The 25970-nt window shown below is 35.8% G+C and overlaps 1 protein-coding gene across 4 annotated transcripts in view; it reads right to left on the bottom strand.

Moving 5' to 3' along the window:
• Positions 1–7656: 7656 nt before the first annotated feature.
• PNPLA8 (patatin like domain 8, phospholipase A2) overlaps positions 7657–25970 on the bottom strand; it is a 65219-nt gene continuing 46905 nt past the window's right edge. For all 4 annotated transcript variants that reach the window (XM_086396816.1, XM_086396819.1, XM_086396817.1 and 1 more), the window contains exons 7-10: positions 22505–22562; positions 20013–20207; positions 13274–13469; positions 7657–9451 (exon numbers count right to left, since the gene is read on the bottom strand). In XM_086396816.1, the coding sequence (XP_086252942.1) occupies positions 9177–9451; positions 13274–13469; positions 20013–20207; positions 22505–22562 (724 nt within the window). In that variant the 3' untranslated portion in view covers positions 7657–9176. The remainder of the gene's footprint in view (positions 9452–13273; positions 13470–20012; positions 20208–22504; positions 22563–25970) is intronic.

Below are 25970 nucleotides of genomic sequence, written 5' to 3'. Positions count from 1 at the left end.
AACCATTTTGGACCATGTAATCTGTTTACAATCAATCAAACTGAAATCTTTAAAATACAACTCACCATATATATTGTCTAGAGGTAAGGAATTAATCCTTATTATAATTTTTCATCATGAATGTGAATCAACATTACAGTCAATACTTCAAAAGACTCAATTAATAATATGTATCTGTGGAGTATAATGAATATGTCAATTGACTTGCATCAGTTGAATAAAGGTTATAATGAATAAGGCAATCAGTCTGACTCTTGCGAGACACACATTTATCAAACCCCCGGACCAGCACATGAAAACACTTTCGTTCAGGGCCATCTGTACTCTATGAATCCTATTTCGCATGGTGGATAGCTCTGCCAGGAACAGAACAAACTGCTTTTTAATGTGATCTCCCTCCTTCCTGTCACGACAGAGTAACCGCCACAGATTTGGTCCAAAAAGTAAGATTAAGTGAACAGTTCAGTTGTATTTAAACTTGGCAAAAAAAAAAAAAAAAAAGAACAAGTGAACAAGGGGCAATGAATGCACAAAGAATTCCTCTTGAGATGGAATCCAAATGGAATTTTACAAATATGCACCTTAATTCTGGGCAAAGTATACCCTCAATTTCTTGTGGAATAAATACATCATTTCTATTCTGAAGATAAGCAGCTCATGGTTCTGAAAGGGAGCGATATTGGTATTTTGGGTGGAAGAGTTCATTGAGAGGTTGACCTGTCCATTGTATATGTAACATTTACCGTCTCTGACTCCTGGGAGACTAAAGGGCAGTAGTTCCCCCGACAATCTCCCCTCACTGTCTCAGATTTTCAAATCCTTCCAGGGAGAAGGGTAATACCACTCCTAGTAGATAACCACTGTGGTATACAAGGACTCAGAAAGTATTCACACAATTAGATGTTAGAATTATACTTCACTGATTAAACTTAAGAGTTTACAGATTCAGTTTAGTAAACAGGATCTGAAATCTCTTCACAACGTTTCACAAAATGACATTCTAGGGAAGACGTATAGAAGAATCATGGTTTAGAAAATGGGTTCATCTGCCACTTCCTAGCCGGGATATCTTGGGAAACATTTTCTTACTAAAGGATAATTATGCTAGTCACTTCACAGGCTTACATGTGAGTATTAAATGTGTTAAATAATACATGCAACCTGCTTAGCTCAGCTCCTGGAACTTAGCAAACACTCAAATGTCATGGCTGTAATACATAAAGGGAGCAAAGAGGAAATTTATGCATTTAATAGCTGTCATTCACAAGGAGCACAAATCTGTCAGAATAACACACATTGGATGAACAAAGGTAAATTATGGCAGCATTAAAAATAACTAAAAAATAAATCAAGTGGCCAATTTCTGCTACTAGAAATGTCTTATCTGTTGTCCTGCTAACTGGTAAAAGAAAACTAAAAAAGTGTACACTTTCATAAACTCACAAAGCCTGAGATGAGCTTTCATGTTAATTGTTTTTAATTATTTTAATTGGAGGCTAATTACAATACTGTGGTGTCCATACATTGTCATGCATCAGCCACAGGTGTACATGTGTCCCCCATCCTGAAGCTCCCCTCCTTTCTCCCTCCCCACCCCATCCCTCTGGGTTATCCCAGTGCACCAACCAGCTTTGAGTGCTCTGTTTCATGCATCGAACTTGGACTGATCTATTTCACATATACACGTTTCAAAGCTATTCTCTCAAATCACCCCACCCTCACCTTCTCCCACAGAGTCTAAAGTTTGTTTTTATATCTGCGTCTCTTCTATCTTGCATAGAAGATCGTCACCATCTTTCTAAATTCCATATATATGCACTAATACACTGTATTGATGTTTTTCTTTCTGACTTACTTCATTCTGTATAATAGGCTCCAGTTTCATCCACCTCATCAGAACTGACTCAAATGCATTCTTTTTAATAGCTGAGTAATATTCCATTGTGTATATGTACCACATCTTCCTTATCCATTTGTCTGTAGATGGACATCTAGGTTGCTTCCATGTCCTAGCTATTGTAAACAGTGCTGAGATGAACATTGGGGTACACATGTCTCTTTCAATTCTGGTTTCCTCGGTGTGTATGCCCAGCAGTGGGATTACTGGGCTGTATGGCAGTTTTGTTTTTTAAGGAATCTCCACTGTTCTCCATAGTGGCTGTACTAGTTTGCATTCCCACCAACAGTGTGAGAGGGTTCCCTTTTCTCCACACCCTCTCCAGCATTTATAGTTTGTAGTCTTTTTGATAGACTTTTTGAGTCTGACAGGCATGAGGTGGTACCTCATTGTGGTTTTGATTTGCATTTCTCTGATGAGTGATGTTGAGCATCTTTTCATGCGTTTGTTAGCCATCTGTATGTCTTCTTTGGAGAAATGTTTGTTTAGTTCTCTGGCCCATTTTTTGATTGGGTTGTTTATTTTTCAGGTATTGAGATGCATGAGCTGTTTGTATATTTTGAGATTGACAGTTGCTTTGTTTGCTTTTATTTTCTCCCATTCTGAGGGCTGTCTTTTCATCTTCCTTGTATTTTTCTTCATTGTGCAAAAGCTTTTAAGTTTAATTAGGTCTCATTTAGTTTTGCTTTTATTCCCATTACTCTGGGAGTTGGGTCATAGAGGATCTTGCTGTGATTTATGTCAGAGAGTGTTTTGCCTATGTTTTCCTCTAGGAGTTTTATAGTTTCTGGTCTTACATTTTGATCTTTAATCCATTTTGAGTTTATTTTTGTGTATGGTGTTATAAAGTGTTCTAGTTTCATTACAGGTGGTTGACCAGTTTACCCAGCATCACTTGTTAAAGAGATTGTCTTTTCTCCATTGTATATTTTTGCCTCCTTTGTCAAAGGTAAGGTGTCCAAAGGTGAATGGATTTATCTCTGAGCTTTCTATTTTGTTCCTTTGTTTTATACTTCTGTCTTTGTGCCAGTACCATTAAGTCTTGATGACTGTAGCTTTGTAGTATAGTCTTAAGTCAGGCAGGTTGATTCCTCCAGTTCCATTTTTCTTTCTCAAGACTGCTTTGGCTATTCGAGGATTTTTGTATTTCCATACAAATTGTGAAATTATTTGTTCTAGTTCTGTGAAAAATACTGTTGGTAGCTTGATAGGAATTGCACTGAATCTATAGATTGTTTTGGGTAGTATACTCATTTTCACTATATTGATTCTTCCAATCCATGAACATGGTATATATCTCCGTCTATTTGTGTCATCTTTGATTTCTTTCATCAGTGTTTTATAGTTTTCTATATATAGGTCTTTTGTTTCTTTAGGTAGATTTATTCATAAGTATTTTATTCTTTTTGTTGCAATGGTGACTGAGATTTTTTTCCTTAATTTCTCTTTCTGTTTTCTCAGTGTATAGGAATGCAAGGGATTTCTGTGTATTAATTTTATATCCTGCACATGTTGATTGTTTTGAGCCACTGTTTAAATTCATCACTGGCTCCTGTTCTAACTAAATACATTTCAGGAACTTCTACACTTGAGAGCTTGTAATTGCTTAGCCTATGTAAAAGGATTTTCTTTCATTAGTTAATATCAACACAGAAATCTACAATGAAGAAATATGAAAAGGAAAGGAAGCTAACTCCTTAACTCTAAATCTAATGAATATCTTAAGCATCTACTGCACTGATCTTCTCTAAAGTAGTTTATAATTCCTGTTTTTACTGATTGAGACTAAACACTAATCCAACTCATTTAATCAGAAATAAATTAAAAATATTTTACATAAGAATAAGGAAAGACAAAATGTTAAAATCTAACTCAGTAACTTACCAGTTACTGAGCGCCTGCAACAATAAAATATCATCTAATTCAGAATTAGATCTGATCTTTCTCAATCAATATTATTTCCAGAGATTTAAATCCCTTACACCAGTTAATTCTGTATAAGAATTAACTGCAATATTTAGTATATATACATATTGCCATACAATGGGAATTGTACACTTAAAAATACTTAGAAATAAATTCTACAAAAGGTGTACAGGATATATACACTGACAACTACAAAACACTACTTAGAAAAAAATTTTTTAATCTAAATAAAATGGAGATAGTCCATGTTCATTGTATACTTCAAAGGACAGACACAATTGATCAATACTGTTAATATGTCCATTCCCTCAGCTTAATACATTCAAAGCAATCCCTATCAGAATTTCAGCTGTGTGTGCGTGTGTGTATACATGTGCTCTAACAAAATGATTCTAAAATTTATGTGAAAATGCAAATGGACTAGAAAAAACAAAATAAGTTTGAAAAAGCGTAAGTTGAAAGAATTCTACCGTCTGATTTTCAAACTTACATATAGCTATAGTAACAGGACACTATGGTACTAGTAGAAAATTAACATATAGGTCAATGGGACAGAAAAGAGAGTCTAGAAATCAACCCACAAATATAAGGATAGCAGATTTCTGATAAAAGAACAAAGACAAATCAGTGGTGAAAGGATTTTTCTTAAACAAATGACGCTGGTGGTGGTGGTGGTGGTGGTGGTGTAGTCACTAAGTTGCGTCCGACTCTTAAAACCCCATGTACTGTAGCCTGTCAGGCTCCTCTGTCCATGGGATTCTCCAAGCAAGAATACTGGAGTGGGTTGCCATTTCCTTCTCCAGGGGATCTTCTCAACCTGGTGGCTCAGAGGTAAAGAATCCGCCTGCAATGTGGGAGACCTGTGTTTGATCCCTGGATATGGAAGATCCCCTTGGAGAAGGGAATGGCACCCCACTCCAGTATTCTTGCCTGGAAAATTCCACAGAGGAGCCTGGCGGGCTATAGTCTAGGGCATCACAAATAAACGGACATGACTGAGCGACTAACAAATGATGCTGGCACAACTATTATCCTTATGCAAAAGAGAGAAAGAGAGATTTGACCCTTATTCACACCATATAGGTTTCCCAGGTGGCTCAGTGGTAAGGAATCCGCCTGCCAATGCAGGAGACATGGGTTCCATCCCTGGGTCAGGAAGATACCCTGGAGAAGGAAATGTCAACCCACTCCAGTATTCCTACCTGGAGAATTCCATGGATAGAGGAGCCTGGTGGGCTACAGTTTCCACAGGGTTGTAAAGAGTTGGACATGACTGAGTGACTGAACACACATGCACATATCATATACAAAATTAACTCAAAAGAATAAATTGATAACCTGACCATCAAAATTAAAAACTCATATGCATACTTAAAAGACACTACTGAAAATATGAAAAGGCAAGCCACTCACTGGGAGATACATATTATCTGGCAAAAGACTTGCATCTAGAATATAAAGAACTTTTGCACAACTCAATAACAAGAAAATAAACTATTTAAAAATGGGCAAAAGAGTTGAATGGATATTTCATCAAAGAAGACATACAAATAACTAATAAATACCTCAAAAGATACTCAACATCAATAGCTACTGGAAGTGTTAGTCACTCCGTCGTGTCCGAATCTTTGCAACCCCATGGACTGTAATGAGAAAGAGCCAACTACTGTTATGCTACAGCCTGGAAAAATCTCAGCAACATGCTAAGTGAAAAGAAAACAGATGCAAAAGATTATATACTATTTGATCCCATTTATAGGAAATATCCAGAAACAGTAACTCTACACAGACAGAAAGCACATCACTGGTTGTCTGGAGCAGAGGACAGGAGTAGGCAATGGCTATAAACAAGCATGAGGCAAGAAACAAGCATGAGGCAAGATCTGTGGATGATGGCATTGCTCTAAAACTGGACTATTTGATGGTTGCACAACTCTATAAATCTACTACAAAGTGCTGAACACTTGCAGTGGATAGCTTTTTTGGTATGGAAATTACACCTCAATCAAGCTATAAAAAATGGAGGAGAAAAAGATACTTCACGTGAAAGCAGGAATGATCCAATATGGGTGATGTAAAGGGTGGAGTCAATCTTGAAACAAAGATGTCAGTTAATAAATATTTGCACAATCAATAATAAAATTTGAACCTGGCTACTTCCCTGGTGGCTCAGAGGTTAAAGCGTCTGCCTGAAATGCAGGAGACCTGGGTTTGATCCCTGGGTCAGGAAGATCCCCTGGAGAAGGAAATGGCAACCCACTCCAGTACTCTTGCCTGCAGAATCCCATGGAGGGAGGAGCCTGGTAGGCTACAGTCCATGGGGTCGCAAAGAGTCGGACACAACTGAGTGACTTCACTTTCACTTGAGAGAAACAAAAAGTTCAAAACGTTTATGATTTTTCTCTTTACCTCACTTTTAACTTTTTTTTTTTTTGGCATGTGTGACCTTAGTTCCTAAAATCCTCTGTAGTAAAGTGCTAGAAATATGGAGTTTTAACCACTGGACTGCAAGGGAAGCCCCTTAAAAAGTTACTTTTTTTTTTTTTTGTTATTATTAGGAATAATAGTAACAGTACCTCTTCCACAGGGATATAAATATAATGAGATAGTGGACATAAAGCTTTCAGCATAGTCTTTGGCATGTAAGTGCTAGATATTAGCTAGTAATAATCATAAAAATACTCACATTTCCTCTATAGATGTGAAAACACTTTAAACACATTTATGTTTCTCTACTTTCAGAGCTATGAAATTTCCCTTACGGTAAAAATGGAACTTTACTGGTTTATCTGTAAAACTACTGACAGTAGATACATTTTGGATTTTCAATCATTTTTCAAAATATAGCCACCTGCAAGGGACACATTGCTGTATTTTTAAAAAATCAAAATAATTTTAAGAATGAGATATATTTATTAGCATGAATGAAAACTAGTTGATTTAAATAAATTAATCAAGAAGCATAAACTGTGTGCCAAAGACATCAGTTAAATCTTACGAGAATAAGTGATATGAATGAATAAGCAGGAATATCCTAATTTCTTCTCTTTTAACTCATTTGATCACTGTTTACTTTTATAAATTATCACAGAATTATTGCATTGGAAGGAACCTAATTAGGCCATTATCTATCTTTAAAACATTCTTCTCATAAAGAACTGATCGTACTTTAAAAACAGTCGAATAAAGAACCCATAACCTACCTGGTAGTGTGTCTTCATATTTCAGGAGAGTATCCTTTTCTTCTGTTCTTTTCTGAAAAGAAATCCACTCTGCTTTTGGACAAAGCAAAGCACTGGCTTCATTGTAAAGTGAAGGTTATCTCGGGTGAATGACACAATTCTTCAGATAATCAGTTTCAAGTACAAATGGGGACAACTGAAAATGGGTGCACCACCCAACTGGTGTACCTTCTGTTGGTGAGAAAAGCAGAAGCAGCAAGGACAGAGACAGGGACATGGAAACTCTAGTGGTCCCAGTCCTTCAGTCATTAGCAGATTTACTCCAAGTGAAAGGAGAAGGCAGTGGTCAAAAACTGCTGGGCAGGACGCGGGGGTTGTGTCCCCTCAGACTGCATGCTCAGTATTCCTGACTTCCCTGCCTCTCAGAAGGTTCCTTTGTCACCTACCCTCTCCTGGATAAAGTATGGCATGGGAGAGGGAGAGGTGCAGAGTGTAATTATAACCCCGGCCAGGCTCTCTCCACCGTAGCCTATACACAACTCTGCCCAAGGCACCATTTTTAATAATGGACATCAGCAGCAGCAAGTACAGAAGTGAAATATTACCAGCACAGCACTGATCACACAAATAAGAACAGAATTATCCAAAAAAGACTGAGCTACAATTTTTATTTTCTATATTTTTAAAGTAATTGATGAGTTGGATAATTTGTTACATTTTTTTTTCTGAAACAGAGAATTCTTTGCTTCTTTGAAAAGAGCAGATATTTTACCTCTGTAGGACTGAAAATTCATTTTCACATCTCTTCTAATCTTTTGCTTCTACAATTGTAGAATTTTCTTTCCAGTTGCCCTAAGAGTAAATAAAATTTTACAGCTAGCTCTTCCCACTTTCCCAGAATAAAATATCTGAAGCCCAGAGAGGTTATCCACCCTCCTCCAAGTCAAAACAGAAGGACTGTGCATCGCAGCCCAAATTAGCATCCAGACTCTCAGCTCCCCCGGCATCTGTGAACCATGCCTCACTGGCTCTATGCAGCACTGATGCAAAGACACAGTAATGGGTTTAGCTCCAGTTTATGTAGAGAAAGCAAAGGACACTCACCTCTTTTCATTTTCCTTGACAAATCTAAACATGGTAAAGGATTTACATGGCACATAGATAACACAACAAAGATGAATTTGGTTAGCATAAACAATGATGCAAGTTGCTGTATATGTTATTAATCTCTGTGAAGTCTAGATGGTTAAAGGAGTTAAGATAAAACAAGCCTAACATTTTTTTAAAGCATTCTGTTGACAAAGCTACAAAGAGATGACAGGCTACATTATAAATAGTAAATAATTTAAAAATGACATCAGCCTTTTAACAGATTATTTCAACAGTTTAGTTTTTGCTAATGATGGGGTATTTCCTCAGTAAATTCAAATAATTAATTTTATATGAGTGAATGATAAGCTAGAGCTAGAAAATTGACACACAGCATTATCTTGAAATTTTAGGGGGGAAAAGTGGTTGACTGGAACTTCACCTATCTTTCGGAACCAAACAACGTTGAAATAAACATATTTGGGATAGAAAACGGTATCTGGCTCTTTCATATTTCAAATGTAAAAGTCCTTTGATAGAGAGAATTTCATTTTTTTTCTGCATCTGTTTAGATCACATGACAATCGTGGGAGGCAATATTTGGATCATAGAATGTAGCTATCAAAAACCTAAGTAATGTTTAAAGTAATAAAGAAGAAATTAGTTTTTCCACATGAAAGAAAATCAATGATTAAATAAATTTAACATGATTATGGTGACTAAAGTAAAAATACCAAGTATAATGTGATAGTTTTCAGTTCTTGTTTGGCACATATATTAATAAATTTTCAAACATCAAACAATACAACATCGATATGTACTAAAACCAACTAGTATAGTACAGTAAGATTCCTAAAGCACAGTTAATTATTAACATCATAAAAACCTAATTTCCATATGAATTGTGTAACCAAGTACACTCTCTCTGTACTGTGCAAGCTGGTCCAAACACTGTCTTTTCAGGATTCCCCAGAATTCAAGAGCATTTTGATGATAAATCATGCTGAACCCCACGATTCCTTATTGAATTCTGTGGACCTTCTCAACAGGCATTCAGTTAGGAGACTACACGCACACACTCATCACAATTTTGAAAAGAATGGAAGGCCTTCATACATGTCAGTTTTTAGTTTTATCCAATCATTAATTTTCTGCAGAGTTGTTTTTTCTTGACTTAATATTTTTGCAAGTTTTTTCATTTTTTCTTCATTTCTTTCTATGTACTTCAACCCTTCCAACTGCAGCTGATTCAGCTTTTCATTTCGACTTTCATCTAGAGGTATGTTTTCACACATAACAGGATTAAATCTAAAATAGGTGTCAGGAGGTAATAGACCATCAAGCATTACATGGACTTCTGTTAAAACAAAGAGAGGACAGAGCGAATTAAAAAATCAAGTTATTCTGCAATGATCTAATTTTATTTAAATTACCCTATTTTAGGCAAATCAGAAAGCCTTGCTTATTTTTCACATTCTAGCTAATTAACGGCAGAAGTAAAGAATTCATAATATTGAATATAATTATGAAATGAAATTCAATTCCTGATATATACCATATAATTCTGTTAAATTAGGATCCCAGCTCCAGGACTCTTCTGTTTTCGGTCATACTGTTAGCCACTGCTGAGATGCCTTTTCAACCTTCCTTTTGTTGTTTTTTAATTTCCTGAGATCATCTTTATTAAGGTATAATTTATATACAGTAAGGTTAATAAATTTTAAATGTCTAAACTGCCAGGTTTTGACAATGGTATACACTTGTTTGATCACAACCACCATGACACAGAATATTGTCCATCACCCCAGAAGCTTCTTCATGCCTCTTTATGGTTGATTCCTCCCGTATCTTTTGCCTTTTCTAGAATTTCATATAAACAAACTTACAAATATATATATAGCTCTTCTGTGTCTGGTTATTGTTTCTACTCAGAAAAATGCTTTTGAAATGCATGTTGCGGTATGGATCAATAATTTCTTCCTTTTTATTGCTAAGTAGTAATTCAGTGTAGGGATATTACACAATTTGTTCTCTCTGGTCTGGGTCTGCTTCTCTTCAGTTTTCAGCTATTAGAAATAATCCTAAATCATTTTGTGGATATATGGTTCTATTTTTCCTGCATAAATACTCATGGATGAAACTGCTTGCTCATATGGTAAAAGTTTAATTATCTTATTAAGAACAACAACACTCTTTTCCAAATGGTTGCACCATTCTGCATATCAACCATTAGGATTATCTGAGTCCCACTGTTCTTTATCTTTGCGAAGACTTGTTATTGTTGGTCTTATTTTTAATCATTTTAGAAGGTGTGTACTGGTATCTTGTGGTTTTAATATTCATTTCCCTAATGACTAATAATGGAGAAGGCAATGTCAACCCACTCCAGTACCCTTGCCTGGAAAACCCCATGGATGGAGGAGCCTGGTAGGCTATGGTCCATGGGGTTGCTAAGAGTCGGACACGACTGAGAGACTTCACTTTCACTTTTCACTTGCATGCATTGGAGAAGGAAATGGCAAACCCCTCCAGTTTTTGCCTGGAGAATCCCAGGGATGGAGAAGCCTGGTGGGCTGCTGTCTATGGGGTCGCACAGAGTCAGACACGACTGAAGCGACTTAGCAGCAATGACTACTAATGAAAAATCTTTCATGTACTTATCAGTCCCCTGTATATCTTCTTCAGTGAAGCATCTGTTCATTTTTTTCCATTGATTTTTTGTTTTGTTTTCATCTCTATATATTCCTTATATGAAATATTGGAAGTATTTTCTATATGTTTTGCATCTGATTGTACATTTGGTTCTGATGATGGACATATTTTACTAATATTTGACTTCAGCAGATAGCTTGTCTCTTATTAAAAGTGTCTTTTGAAGAACAAAATTTATAACTTAATGAAGTCTAATTTATCTATTTTTCCTCTTATGTACTATCAAAGACTCTTTACCTAACCCAACGTCATTAAGATTTTCTCCAGGGTATTTTAGAAGATTTGCAGTTTTAACTCTTATATTTAGATCTATGATCCATTTCAAGTTAGTTTTTATATATGGTGTCAAGGGTCAAGGTTCAGTTTTTTAAATACAGTTATCTAATTGTCCTGGTACTATTTGTTGAAAAGATTATCCTTTCCTCTGAGTTACCTTTGTCAAAAATCTTTTGAGCACACATGTCTGGATCAATTTCTGCATTATTAGGTACCACTGATCTAATGCAAACACCACCCTTGCTTAACTGTAGTTTTGCAGCCTCGAAGTCAGAGGGTCTAAGTCCTCTAATTTTGTTCTTTTAGAAAATTGTTTTGGTTACTCTAGGTCCTTTGCATACCCATATGAATTTTACAGTCATCGTGTTAATCTCTACCCCACAGAAAGTCCGTTTTGACTTCTCTAGCAGTTGCATGAAGTCTAAAACCAATCTGTGGTTTGCCAGCATAACAATACTGACATTTTGAATTCATGAGCACAGTTATCAATTACTTAGGCCTGCTTTAATTTCTCTCAGTAATGTTTTGTACTTTTTACCATCAGGTCTTGCATATAACTTTCAAAGGCAACTGCTGTTTTTATACATCAATAACCATCTAATACCAGCAATTACAAGTTTCACTCTAATTCTTCATTAACTAGAGTGTATGTGCACAAAGGCAGTATATTTCATATTTCTTAAACATTTCAAGTGAGCCAATAATGTGGTTTGCACAAGGTATACATAAAAGTATCATGAGACTGGGTAATCAAAGCTATCTTTTTCTAAGAAGACTGCTTATGGTAAGAATATTTATTGATTTCATAACAAAATTGTAGATAGTGAAAAATTCAGAATGTCACTTTTTCTTGGGTTCAAAGTGAAAGTGAAGTTGCTCAGTCGTGTCCGACTCTTTGCGACCCCATGGGCTGTAGCCTACCAGGTTCCTCCATCCATGGGATTTTCCAGGCAAGAATATTGGAGTGGGGTGCCCCTTCCTTCTCCAGGAGATCTTCCTGACCCAGTGATTGAACCCAGGTCTCCCGCATTGTAGGCAGACGCTTTACCGTCTGAGCCACCAGGGAAGTTTCTTGGGTTATCATTTAATAAATAAACGTTCTTAGTGGGAAGTTTAAGATGCTCATATAGGCTGATGACTCAGTCAGGAATAAGATAACAGAGAGAGAATAAGATTCAGAAGCAAGGGGCTGTTAAGTGGGAACAATTCTTTTTTACAAATTTAATAACAGATTTCATGTAGGACTTAAAAATAATATAGTAAAATAAGAAGCTCTAGACCTCAAAGGCCAAAATTAGAAAGTCAACAAATACTGACTGCCTACTATGTGCCAGGCATTGTAGTCAACACAGTTAGCTGGGTAAGTTTCTGCTTACATTCTGGTGGGATACAGAGATTAGAAAGTGAACAGAAAAGGGCTCTCAGGGAAAGTGACGTCTGAGCAGAGACCAGAATGAGGTTAAGGGAGGGACTCGAGCACATACTGATATGTGGGTAAGGCCTTACAAACAGAAGACAGATATCTGAGGCAGGGCCTTCTTAGGAAGTTGAGGAACAGCAAGAATTCAAGTGTAGCTGGACACACTTTACAGAGGGGACACAGCTTGAGAGAAGGGGAAGAGATGCATTCAAAGGCTAGGTCTTCCAAGGCCTGGTGAATTTCAGTTAATGAGGCTTTGGGGTTTTGTTCTAAGTGTGATGGGAAGCCTAGAGGGTTTGGAACCAGATAAAGACATGACGCAATTTACATTTTAAAGGATCACTTGGGCTTTATTACGAAGGCTAGATTACAGGGGCAGCCAGAGTGGAAGTAAGGACTTATTCTGATTTGCCTCCATGTTATTAAATAATCCAGAAGTACTCTGATTCTCTCCGTGTTATCCTGTGTTTATCTGAACCAACCTCTTTTTTCTTTTTCTTAAGAGTCTCCAACCAAGCCTTTGTGCTACTCCTGCCTCAGCTACTTCTCCAACTGTAAGGAGGCAAAGGTACCACTAGCTCCCACACAGAGAAGCTGCTACTGTAGAAATGAGTGAGGAGAAAGAGAAATGACAAAGACGTGCTCCCATGTGCTTCCTAAGCCTGCAATACAGACATAACAATGTACTTTTTGCAGTGAGCATCAGCACAGTCTACCAAAAACCGAATTCTAAAGGCAAAGTACATTAAGACAGCAAATAAACAGACTAACCTTCTGTGTCTGTAGCGCTGTTGATGACGTTGGACAGTTTGGTTTTTAGGCTCGTGTACGTCACGTTGTTTCTCACATCACTCTCGTAACGCCCAGTGCCCAGGGATACTATACACTCTAAGGGGACGTCTGGCCAAAGACATTTACACTCGTGCATTGCTAATGCGGAAGGGTTATTCAGGAGCAAACCTCCATCCTGCAAAATGTAAGTCAAACAAATATAGGAAGTAAATTTGAAGTGAAATTCTTTTTTACAAACGTGAAAACAAATTACATTTTCCACAGTTTGAAATGTACTCAATTAGGAAAACTGAACTACGTAATAAATTTAACAAATGATTTAAAAACAAGAGATTCCTTTAAAGTGAATTTATTTTATAAACTACAGCTACAAAAGAAGTCATATGAAAATTCACTGGCTCCACTGGCTTTATTAAACTTTCCTTTACTATTACGGAGGTTCTTTTTGAACTTTGGATTGCTCTGAATATTTTGTTCAAAATTACTCAAATGAACAGAATTACTTTTAAAGGTTTTTATTCTTGTTTAGTGGTTAATAGAGTCTATATAAAATCTAGCAAAAGAATTGTGGTTTTACCAAATAAATAAAGACCAGATCTTTCACGAATCCAATAAAACCAAATTGATTAAAGCAATTTAAGTTGAAATTTTATTAACAATACAATTTCAAAGTATCAATTTCATTTACTGCAGATATAACCTAAACAAAGTAGGCAAGCTTTATATTTCTAAGCATTATCAATAATCTACATTATTTTGAAGAATCCACAAGGAAAGAAAATAATTTTCTAAAAGTTTATAGCTGTTCAAAATTGAGTAGATATATCATGTGAGGTTTGCCAGGAATGGGATAAAACGAATGATGCCCATACCATACTCCACTTCTAATTCAGCAGAAAGCTATTTCTTTCATTAAATTATTTTTATCTTCAATTCTATATTTATACTCTGCAACTTCTAATCATTTGGCTATTTTAGATGAAACATTTCATTATCATAAAAACTATGAAGAAGGATAGTTCCATTGGACATGAAACAACAGACTGCTTTCAAATTGGGAAAGGAGTATGTCAAGGTTGTAATTGTTACCCTGCTTATTTAACTTATATGCAGAGCACATCACGTGAAATGCTGGGCTGTATGAAGCACAAGCTAGAATCAAGATTGCCAGGAGAAAAAACAATAACCTCAGATACACAGATGATACCACCCTTATGGAATAAAACAAAGAAAAACTAAAGAGCCTCCTGATGAAAATGAAAGAGGAGAGTAAAAAAGTTGCCTTAAAACTCAACATTCAGAAAACTAAGATCATGGCATCATGATCCCATCATTTCCTGGCAAACGGATGGGGAAACAATGGAAACAGGGAGTTTATTTTTTGGGGCTCCAAAATCACCACACATGGTGACTGCAGACATGAATTAAAAGACACTTGCTTCTTGGAAGAAAAGCCGTGACCAACCTAGACTGCATATTAAGAAGCAGAGACATTACTTTGCCAACAAAGGTCCATCTAGTCAAAACTATGGTCTTTCTAGTAGTCATGTATGGATGTGAGAGAGGGACTATAAAGAAAGCTGAGCGCCAAAAAACTGATTCTTTTGAACTGTGGTGTTGGAGAAGACTCTTGAGAGTCCCTTGGACTGCAGGGAGATCAAACCAGTCAATCCTAAAGGAAATCAGTTCTGAATATTCACTGGAAGGACTGATGCTGAAACTCCAATACTTTGGCCACCTGATGAGAAGAACTGACCCACTGGAAAAGACCGATGCTGGGAAAGATTGAAAGTAGAAGGAGAAGGGGATGACAGAGGATGAGATGGTTGGATGGCACCACTGACTTAATGGACGTGAGTTTGAGCAAGCTCTGGGAGTTGGTGATGGACAGGGAAGCCTGGTGTGCTGCAGTCCAAGGGGTTGCAAAGAGTCAGACATGACTGAGTGACTGAACTGATAAAGAAGGATTAAGAAAAGAGAAAAAGGGGAGAAAAGAAGGGCAAACAAGGTTTAGCAAGAAGAGATAATAATGAAATTAATCCCCCATCAAAAGTTGCCAAGTTTTAGATGGTTTTAATAGCTTGCTTCAAAATTAAAATTTCTGTTCCTTAAACTTTACCTGATTTCCATCCAAAATAGTGCAGAAGCTGATATTTTTGGTATTCACTTCAGCCCAGTGGCAAGGCATACCACCCCTTAAGCCATTTACAGAGTTACTAGCCCACCCTTGTTAGATGAGAGCCTACTCGTGTTAGATGCCTTTTCTATCGGCAAGTCATTAGGCTAATGTAATGTTTATGGCATCTCCTGAAGCCTTTCCACCCACAGTATTCATATACTCACATTTACTTATTTATTGTGTACTTCATGTTTATCAGCCACTGCTTATTCTAAGCGCTGAGGTAAAACAGACTTGAAAAATAAACTTGTTAAGTAAATTGATACTTATCTTTTAGAGGTACACAGGATTGTGTTTTAACTGTATTACATCATGCATGTGCTTCTTAAAAAGCCTAATATCTGGATACTTTTTACTGCTTTTAATGTATATTTAATCATTTCACATCATAAATCAGAATTTATACTGGAAAATAACCGATGGACCATACAAATGAATGTCTCTTAATCAACTCATGTTTAGTTTTTTTTTTTTTTTTTTTTTAATTTTGGCCATGCAGCAAGGCTTAGGGGATCTCAGTTCCCTGAGAAGGGACTGAACCTGGGTGATGGCAGTAAAATGCCAAATCTTAACTACCAGCGAACTCCCTAACAGGGTGTTTAAAAATTTGTCTTTTATTATGAAAAAAAATATATAACATGAATTTGGTCCTTTTAAGCATTTTTAAGGTTACAATTCAGTGGCATCAGTAACACTCAGAATGTTTTCCAAAACATTTTTATTACACCAAATAGGATCTGCAACCATTAAGCAAGGATTCCCCGTCCTTTCCATCCTATTTCTATCCTAATCAACTATTCATTCTTTATATGTAAACTCAAAAGACTTCTTTGTAAAGCCAATCCTGACAAAATAAATCACATTTTTTATACTACTTAACTCTGTATATATTTTTATTATTGAATTTATCATCTCATGCTATAACTGTTTATCTTCTAGTTTTGAGTTATTTGATGATAAGATCCAGGAAACACAAACAATATATCAGCAATTATTAAAAACCTTCATATTCTTTATGATTAACATAATGTCTGGCACCCAGTAAGCACTCTCAACATTTTATCTAGTTAAAATGAATACTGTTAGCTGGGGCCCTGCACAGGCATAATTTAGCACAGAAAATGCTAGGCAGGCTCTTTCTGCTTAAAACATCCTTTACTTGGAAGGTTTATATGAAATATCATAATTTGTTTTAGGTTAATGTATTCTGAGTTCTGAACCCAACGTTTTAAAATGTAAATAAGGACTAAAAGAAATAATATATTAGAATCTGCAGAAAAACCTTTAGTGCAAACTAATTTATCAGGATCTTTCCCCAAAGACAGTGAAAAAATGATTTAATTTTGGAGGAGGTGGAAAGAGAGAAGCGATATGCATATGATCAACTTCATTAAACTGTACACATAAAATATGTGTAGCTGTTAGAAAGAGAGAAGGGATAATTTTGTAAAAAGTAATTATTTCAAGATAAATATGATGCTACTTGGGTTGGGGAGACAAATAATACATTAGAAGCTATTCAAGAAGAATTCTTCCTACTTTATAGTTTCCCAGGACATCTAATAAACCTCGAAATACTGTAATAACATTCATCTCTTTACAAAGACAAATGAAATCTACCCATCCACCAACTTGTGCTTCAGTGTTGGTCACTCAGTTGTGCCTGACTCTTTGCAACCCCATGGACTATGGGAAAAGCCTGCCAGACTTCTCTGCCCATAGAATTTTCCAGGCAGGAATACTGGAATGGGTTGCCATACCTTTTTCCTGGGGATCTTCCCAACTCAGGGATCGAACCCATGTCTTCTGCATTGCAGGCAGATTCTTTATAGTCTGAGCCACTACGGAAGTCCCATAATTTATAATTTATACTTTACCTGATTATAAAAAGGATATGAACTTACATTAAAACATATGTCAGACATGACAGTTAAAAAGACATGACAGTCTCATTTTAAAAATGAGACTAGAAATACTGAATATAATCATTCTAAGAGCTAAGAAGAAGAGGATTGTAATAAATAGTGAGTTATAGTTCTGGCAACTTTTAAAGAGTAGGAAGGGAACTTTGCTTGAATGTTTTCTTTGTTTAAGCACTTAAGATCATTCATATCTTAGAATACTCTAATCAGCCTTACATGGTGTCTTTGGAAGAGAAAAATATGCCATTTCTTCAAGTATACAGAAAGAAATATGGAATAAGGAAAATATTTGCTCAAATATGGTTTGCTTAGATTCTAGATTCTATCAGAATATTCTTAAGTTAGATGTGCTAATCTTTCTGGAATCAAGTCATTGATTTACATGAAAGTATATTCTCTGCATATATTATTTTATGCATTATTTTTAAATTTTTTACAATTGAAGAACAGTTGATTTACAATATCATGTTAGTTTCAGGTGTGATGGAGGTGGTGGTGGTGTAATCGTTGTGTCTGCACAGCAATTCTTTTATATATATATATATGTTTACGAAACTAAGTATTTTCTTCTTCAGATTCTTTTCCCTCAGAGGTCATTACAAAATATTGAGCATATTTCTCTGCATAGTTACATGCTTTAAATAAAATTTATATAAATTATTTTAATCTGTAGACCAGCCTAAGTTCAAATATTAAGGTCATCAAAATAAAAATTGCTTTGCATGGAAAGGAATATCACTAATTTGAAATGGAAAAAGAATTGCTGAATTATTTTAGTTTATGATTTGCATTCTATAGGACTAAATTAAATCTTAGAACTACTTCCTCTTAGATAAAGCATAAAGAGCAAACGAGAGAACTTCTTTTGGAGTCTGGGAATGTAGGGCCCTGAAACTTTCACTAGTATTTGGCATAACTGCAATTTTGTAGCATGACAAGTCTTCAAGTTGTAAGCTATAAACATTAACTATTACATTTCCGAATAAATTGTTATTTCTCCATTTATGACATGGTGAAAACACTATGGAATATGAAGAAGTCATTGTTACAAATGGCAACATATATATTAAAATCCAATTTTTATTTTGATCAGTAAATCTCGAAATAAAATGTCAGAACAAAGCTCTATAGCTAGCACTTTCTGCCCTGAGGGGGAGGAATAAAGCGAAGGAAAGCGAGAATGGGAAGTGCCTTACATAACTCTGCAATGACTGAGCTGACCAAGTAGGAAACAGTCTGCACTGACTCCAGAGACCAAAGGAACCGATTTTAATCTCTTAATTACCAAGATTATAATATTACTTATGGTAAGACAGAAAGAAAATGAGATAGCTGAATGTAACACTTATAATATATCTAAGCTGGTACATAAAGTTATAGAAGATGAATTTGATAACAATGTTTTAGATATTATAACATTAACACATATATAGATGCTATGCATTTATATAAAAACTATGAGTTTTTGAACAATATCTAAAATTTATTATCAAAATAAGTTTTCTTCTCAACTATATCTAAATACTGAGCCAGGCAGGAAAGTTAAGGTTATCGATTCCATCAAGGAATTTTAAGTGTAGTAGCATATAACAAACTAAGCATACATTGAAGTGAAGTGGCTCAGTCATGTCCGACTCTTTAAGCATACATTAAAACATATATTTTGGAAGTTATCAGCTCAAAACCTTTGTTGACTTTTTTATCACTGAGTATAAACTATGAGTTAAGATTTTCATAAATAGTGGGAAAACTTGACAGGGAAAATAATTTATGATAAAAGTCTCTGTCAAAGAAAAAGAATATATCATTCAACATTATAGAACAATGTTCAGCTTAACAGATCACTTATCCATAAATTTTAAAATAGTATAATTATAGACAGCACCCTAACTCCATCAATTAACAGCTGCAACCCTAGTCTGGTCACTTAATTTTTTTTAAGTTTTCAATTTCTCATTTGCAAAATGGACATCACTCTATCTGCATCCTAAGCTGCTGCTGCTGGTAAGTCGCTTCAGTCGTGTCCGACTCTGTGCGACCCCATAGACGGAAGCCCACCAGGCTCTCCTGTCCCTGGGATTCTCCAGGCAAGAACACTGGAGTGGGTTGCCATTTCCTTCTCCAGCATCATAAGCAGTCATAATTAAATGAGGAAATGCGTACAAAGGACATTATAGGTGTCTAGCACCTAACTAACCTACTGAATGTTTAGTATTACTATTTTATTACATCTCCTTCCAAATACATCCACCAAAACTGTTAACAGACTGCATTCTGCATTTTTCGGGACTGTTTCACTTTTAATTTTTATCACATCTGGAAAGCCAGTCACACATACTACTTCATTTTTCCATCAAATTAAAATTATTGTAAATGGTCATGAATCTCATTTCAGAAGATACAAACGCATCTTTCCTAAAATACACTCTCAAACCAGAGAGTATTGTTAATTTAAGAAAAACAAACAGCTAAAAATATCCTATTTTATTGCACACACATCTTTTGCCACATGGAGACATGAGGAGAGTTTCCCTGGTGCATCCCTCTAAGTTCAGTTGTAAGTGCCGACTCTTCAGTCATGTCAAGTTTTAGAAGACAAGCCACACAGTCAACTTACTTGATGGAGATCATTTCCTAACGCATATTCTGCAAAGTAGCCCGGAGCAGCGGATGAGGCTCTGATGGCCTGCCACATTTTATACTGACAGCCTCCCAAATAGTGAGAGTTGATTCCAGGAAAATGTCCATAGTTTCTGAACACAAAGGCTTTTGGCGTTATCCCTCTGTTCACTATGGTACTTACTGCAGCGACCTAGTCGATTAAAAAGTGGACAATACGCATTGTAAGCAGCAATATTTGGGACTGTAAAAATTAAATATTTAGTGGTATGAATGAACATTGTACAACTGTACCTATCAAGGTAAAGTGTATAACATAACCCTAATGTTAACAGAAGCAGATCCTTTTAAACAGGTTTTGTTGTTTTTTTTTTTTTAATGGGAAAACAGTAACAAGGGCTGGGACAATTTTGAGAAATGCATTATGAGAGAACAGTAATAAAAGATATTCTTTGACTGCGTGATTTGATTAGCTACTTAAAAAGAGATTCAAGAAGGCATAAATTTGCAGACCTTTATATGATACTGCAGTAGTAGCAACAAACAAAAACTAAAGATGAATAATACACTAATTTCCTATCACTTATAAATCAATCTTTGTTCCTGTGCTCTTTGAAAGCATTATGACTTTAGTAACTGAAACTCTAACACAATAAACTAATTCTCTAGGCTTTTTGATCATAGTAACTGGTGGCTGGGTTGTTTTTTTTTTTTTAATTAAAAAAACTAATCTTTATCACCTAGGGTCTCAGATTTTATCAGTATCAGTTGAATTTATATAAAATGTGATGTATCTATTAATGACCTGCTATATGAACTTTAAGAAGCTGAATGGTACTGGTGAGGCCTAAGTTATTAGGGCTCTATGCCAAGTCCTGCAAGAGGCCTGTGTGCTTTGCTATTTTATAAACCAAAAGTCACATTCCAAGTTCCTGTGAGTGACCTAAGTGTGTCTGTAGGCCACTATGGATAAGAGTTGGCCATATACTAAAATCTAGAGTCTTTTCATTAACTGGTATACAGGCAGGCTCAATTACGAAAGGTGTGGGTGGTTGCCTCATTTATCAGGAGTGAATTACTTTTTGAGGTGGCTGCAGTTCCCTCACACCCACTCTTTTTTTTCTTTTTTAAAGTCTGGCAAGGCTCACATTTTAAGAACAAACAAGAAGCCCTGAAGACACAAGAGAACAAACAAGGGGTGTAGCATTCATCCTTGGGTCCTTTCCAACGAGCTACTGCATCTCATCATCAAGGCCTCACATGGTCTGAAGGAGCTATCCCTCTAACCTCATTGCACACGCTGCCCTTGGATCCCTAGGGTCCAATCTCTAGGGCCTGCATTTCTGGAAGGCTCCTCTTGTATAGACTGTTCCCTTTGCCAGGACTGCTCATCAGCCCTTACACTGAAACCTCAAAGTACATTTCCTTACAGCAGTCTTCCCTCATGTCCTTGGTAAATACATGATTTCAGAGAACTGTTTTTGTGTTCCAAAGCACTTATTTCAGGAAAACTGCATCTCATTTGTGTGATCATTTGACTAATGCTTACTTTGCCCTACTGGACTGTAAACTCCATGTTGGCATTTACTCACTAACGTATCCAAAGTCCCCAGCACAGTGCTGACACATGGGGTACATAATTAATATCTAAAGAATGAACGAAAATATGTGTAAGCGGGAGTGAAAGAGCAATAGAGAGAGTTGTATCTGATTTTTCATGGTTACAGCTTGTTATTCAAGAATAAATACAAGCTGCACAGGTACATAAACCCTTATTCCTTAATCAAATAATGAGTCTTAATACAGGACACAGGACTCAAGCAATACTCAGATCACAAAATAAATAAAAAGAGGAGCCATACCAAGACACATTCTAGTAACACTGACATTTTTAAAGGTTGGAATTCCATTTGTATATTAACCTAATATATACTCACGAGGCACATGAAGTTTCTTTAAAAAAATCTATGGGGGGAAATGCCACAGTTTCCCTTAAATCCCTAGATTAGATTAACCCTATAATAATTCTTTATCTTTAGTCCCAGTCTTTCACGTTCTTAAATTTTTGTTTTATTTTACTTGATACAGAAAAGCTCCATCATTCACATTCTGTATCTTCATAAAATGACCCAATATATAAGGAATCAATATAATCTATTAACAGCAGTTCCTAAGAAAACTTTTCCCTTAATGAAGGGCCTTCATAATATTCTATTCACCTGACCTTCAATTGCATATAGGTGTTATATATAAGTGAAGTTGCTCAGTCATGTCCAACTCTTTGCGACCCCATGGACTGTAGCCTACCAGGCTCCTCTGTCCATGGGATTTTCCAGGCAAGAGTACTGGAGTGGGTTGCCATTTCCTTCTCCAGGGGATCTTCCCAACCCAGGGATCGAACCCGGGTCTCCTGCATTGTAGACAGACACTTTACCGTCTGAGCCACCAGGGAAGCCCATAGGTGTTATATTTAAGAGACTCTAAACTTACCTTAGGACACTTGGGGTTTCTTGCTGTTTCAATCATTAGTGAAGATCCCATCCTGTCCCTTTATTAAAGGAGAAGAATTAAATTATATCAAAATGATTTATTTCCCAATATCAGGGAACATACACTAGGCAGTTCCTGTTATGTGGGACAAAAAGAAAAATCTCCTCTAGGAAGCTTACAATCCAACTAATGCACATAAAACAATACATAGCTACCTATTAACCTCCAATTCAAACTACAAGTATCTGCAATTCTGCAGGAGGTTGTGTGTCTGTGGGGAGGGGTCAATACAGGCTTTCTTATTTAGGAAAGATGGATGGAGGTATAGCTTGACAAGGACACCACTGATGGCAAGAAAACACATTAAAAGCCAGAACATATACAGAGTAAAGGCACAGAGGCAGAACAAATTTGTTGTTTTCAGGGTCCTCCTGATAGGATAAAGGAACTGTGCTGAAATAAGAGTGCTGAACTATGACAGGCTACATACAGAACAGTCTAAAAACCACATCAAGACATTCAGATTTCAAACCTGTTTTAGTAATACAGAGCCTATGCCACCCCCCAAAAATGCTTTTTAAACCATCTGAACTGACATTTGAATTACTGCAACATTATAGGAATTACCCTTGGGCAGCAATTTTCACAACTCCATTACAAGGAAATTTTATTCAGTGCTGATTTTTTTTTTCCAGACTTAAAAATTATGTATTTTTCCCCTGTACTAAATATAAAGAATGTTTTTTTTTTTCAACTTGCCTCAATAAGGAAAAATGCCTTTCTAACAACATTTTTTTCAAACAGTACTTACATTTCTCAACTAGATTATTAGTGAATTTCACATATTTACAAATTAGGTAGCAATATACCCTTTATTCGGAGAAGGCAATGGCACCCCACTCCAGTACTCTTGCCTGGAAAATCCCATGGATGGAGGAGCCTGGTAGGCTGCAGTCCATGGGGTCGCTAAGAGTGGGACATGACTGAGCGACTTCACTTTCACTTTTCACATTCATGCACTGGAGCAGGAAATGGCAACCCACTCCAGTGTTCTTGCCTGGAGAATCCCAGGGACAGGGGAGCCTGGTGGGCTGCCATCTATGGGGTCGCACAGAGTCAGACACGACTGAAGTGACTCAGAAGCAGCAGCAGCATACCCTTATTATCTTTTATAAACACAATGTAAAATGCTTTCTATTAAGGACAAGATCTTTGTCTTCCCCAACCAGATCTGCATGTTTCTTCTGCATGAAGATCAAGGCAATTTTGTTCTCCTAAGTGTCTTTCACTTTATCTTCTCATAGAAATCTTCTGTAAAATTGGGACAGAGATCCTGGGAGTATGCTACTTTCACACTTTAAGCAAAGGTCACATTTATTTTTTTGTTTAAGGCTTAATTTTATAAAGAGCTAAAATGTTTTAGTGAATTGTTATGAATATAAATTTGAAGAGAAAATCGAAACATTAATTGTTTATTTTGGAGAAATGTTAAAATAAAATAAAACATTCCCAGATTCTACTGATGTTGTAATTAAAAAGTGTTCGTTAAGTAACACAAAATCATTATCCCAGGGAAAAAAGAATATAAATATGTTCTCAATAAACAATGAGAGGGAAACAAAAATGACTCAAAAGGCCAGGGAATGGACATGGTAGAGCATTAACAGCAAGGCCTTCACTGAATTTTCCAATCTTCTCTTTCTCATTTCCATACACTTGTATGCAGTCCCTTTCCACACAGATCCTGGGTGTGAGTGCTTTTGGTCAACAGGGCATCAGCAAATATGTCATTAAACTAAGGTTTGGTGAGTCCTCATGCTCTGTGCTTGCCCTGATGGAATTCTGAGACTGCCACAGTGGGATAAAGCCCAGGATGAGGAAGACCAGCTGTCCCGCCCATCTCAGCTGAGCTGCCCACTGGCTGCCAGCAGCCATGAGTGAGTTTAAACCACAGAACCATCAGACTTAATCATGACCTAAAAAAAACAAATTTAAACTTTAGGACTAGAAAATAATATAAAGATTTGCCTGATTTCGAGGTAGAAAACATTTTCTAAATATCAAAGTTCCAAATTAAAGGAAAAGATCTGACTACATGAAAATTTTAAGCTCACATTAAAAAATACTGTTAATTAAAAAGCACATTTTCAACATATCAACAAATGATTAGTACATTTATAATATAGTGCACAAAGCCCCAGTAGGAAAATGAGCAAGTACTACACTTTTGAAATCTGCACACTAAAAAGAAATTTTGAAAAAATGTTCAAATTTATCAATAACCAACGTGATGCCAACTGGAAATAGCAGTTTAAAAACCTCTAAAACTGACAAAGTTTTAAAAATTAAAATGCTTGGTGTTAAGTATTTCATGAAATGCAAACACAAATTGATTCTGGTGGCTAAGCTGGGACAACTGATTTAAAGATCAATTCAGGTATACACATATATCTATCTTTAAAAGATTCTTAAAACATGTAAACTCTCTGACCCAAAAAATTTCACCGAAGAAGTTTATCTTAAAATCATAACCAGAGATTTAAGTAGAGATGCAGGGTATCCACCAAAACTTTATTTTAGATGCAAAAATATCTGAAATATCCTCTTTTTTCCACTAGGAAATATGTTAAAAAACAGTACATCCATAAAATGGACTGTGAACAATCATTAAAACATGTCTCAAAAAATATCTAATGACACAGGAAACCAATAAAAATAAAATACTAAGTGAAAATGCACATGCATTATCATCCCAATTTTATAAATGGTATGAATACAAATGCATACTCACAACCTCACACACACATACACTTATTTATCTCTAAGAAATTCTAGAAAAATGTACATCACCATGTTAATAGTGATTTTGGTCTCTGCAGAACTATACATTTTCACTATTTTCTTTATATATTTTTGATTTCATATTTAATAATTACTTTAGAAAAATATCAGTATTGACCAAATAATTATGCCTCTTATAAACTGACCTACTGATATATTCTGAAGTGTGGGCAGAAATGTAAACTTTCCTACAACAGCACTATTCATAATTACAAAAAAATCAGAAACATAAAACATAAAATCATAAATCTTAACATTAGGTTAAGAAAATATGGCATCACCCTGCAGAATGCAGCTGAGTCTTTTTAAAAATATGTCAAGGGATTTTAATAAAGTTGAAAAAAGGGAAAAAGATAGAAAATTGTAATTACAATATAACTTCCACCATATAAAATATATATGAAAATATGTATCATCTAGGGGAAAAAATTAGAAAATATAAGGTCCTTGGCTCTGAATATAAGACTGTGGGTGATTTTAAGTTTCTACTTTATGCTTATATTTTTAAAGTGAGTATAATGGCTTTATAGTATTTTGGGGAAAATGTTTAAAAATTATTAAATCTTTTAGAACAATATCTGTTAATGACTTGAGAAAGGCTAATACTACTATGCCTTTTTAAATA

Source organism: Bos grunniens, chromosome 4, assembly GCF_055505025.1.
Source record: "Bos grunniens cultivar Pamir isolate PY7600 chromosome 4, Bosgru_T2T1.0, whole genome shotgun sequence".
NCBI classification, from domain to species: domain Eukaryota; kingdom Metazoa; phylum Chordata; class Mammalia; order Artiodactyla; family Bovidae; genus Bos; species Bos grunniens.
Note: the sequence above shows the minus strand (reverse complement) of the source record. Positions and strands in the feature narration are given on the sequence as shown.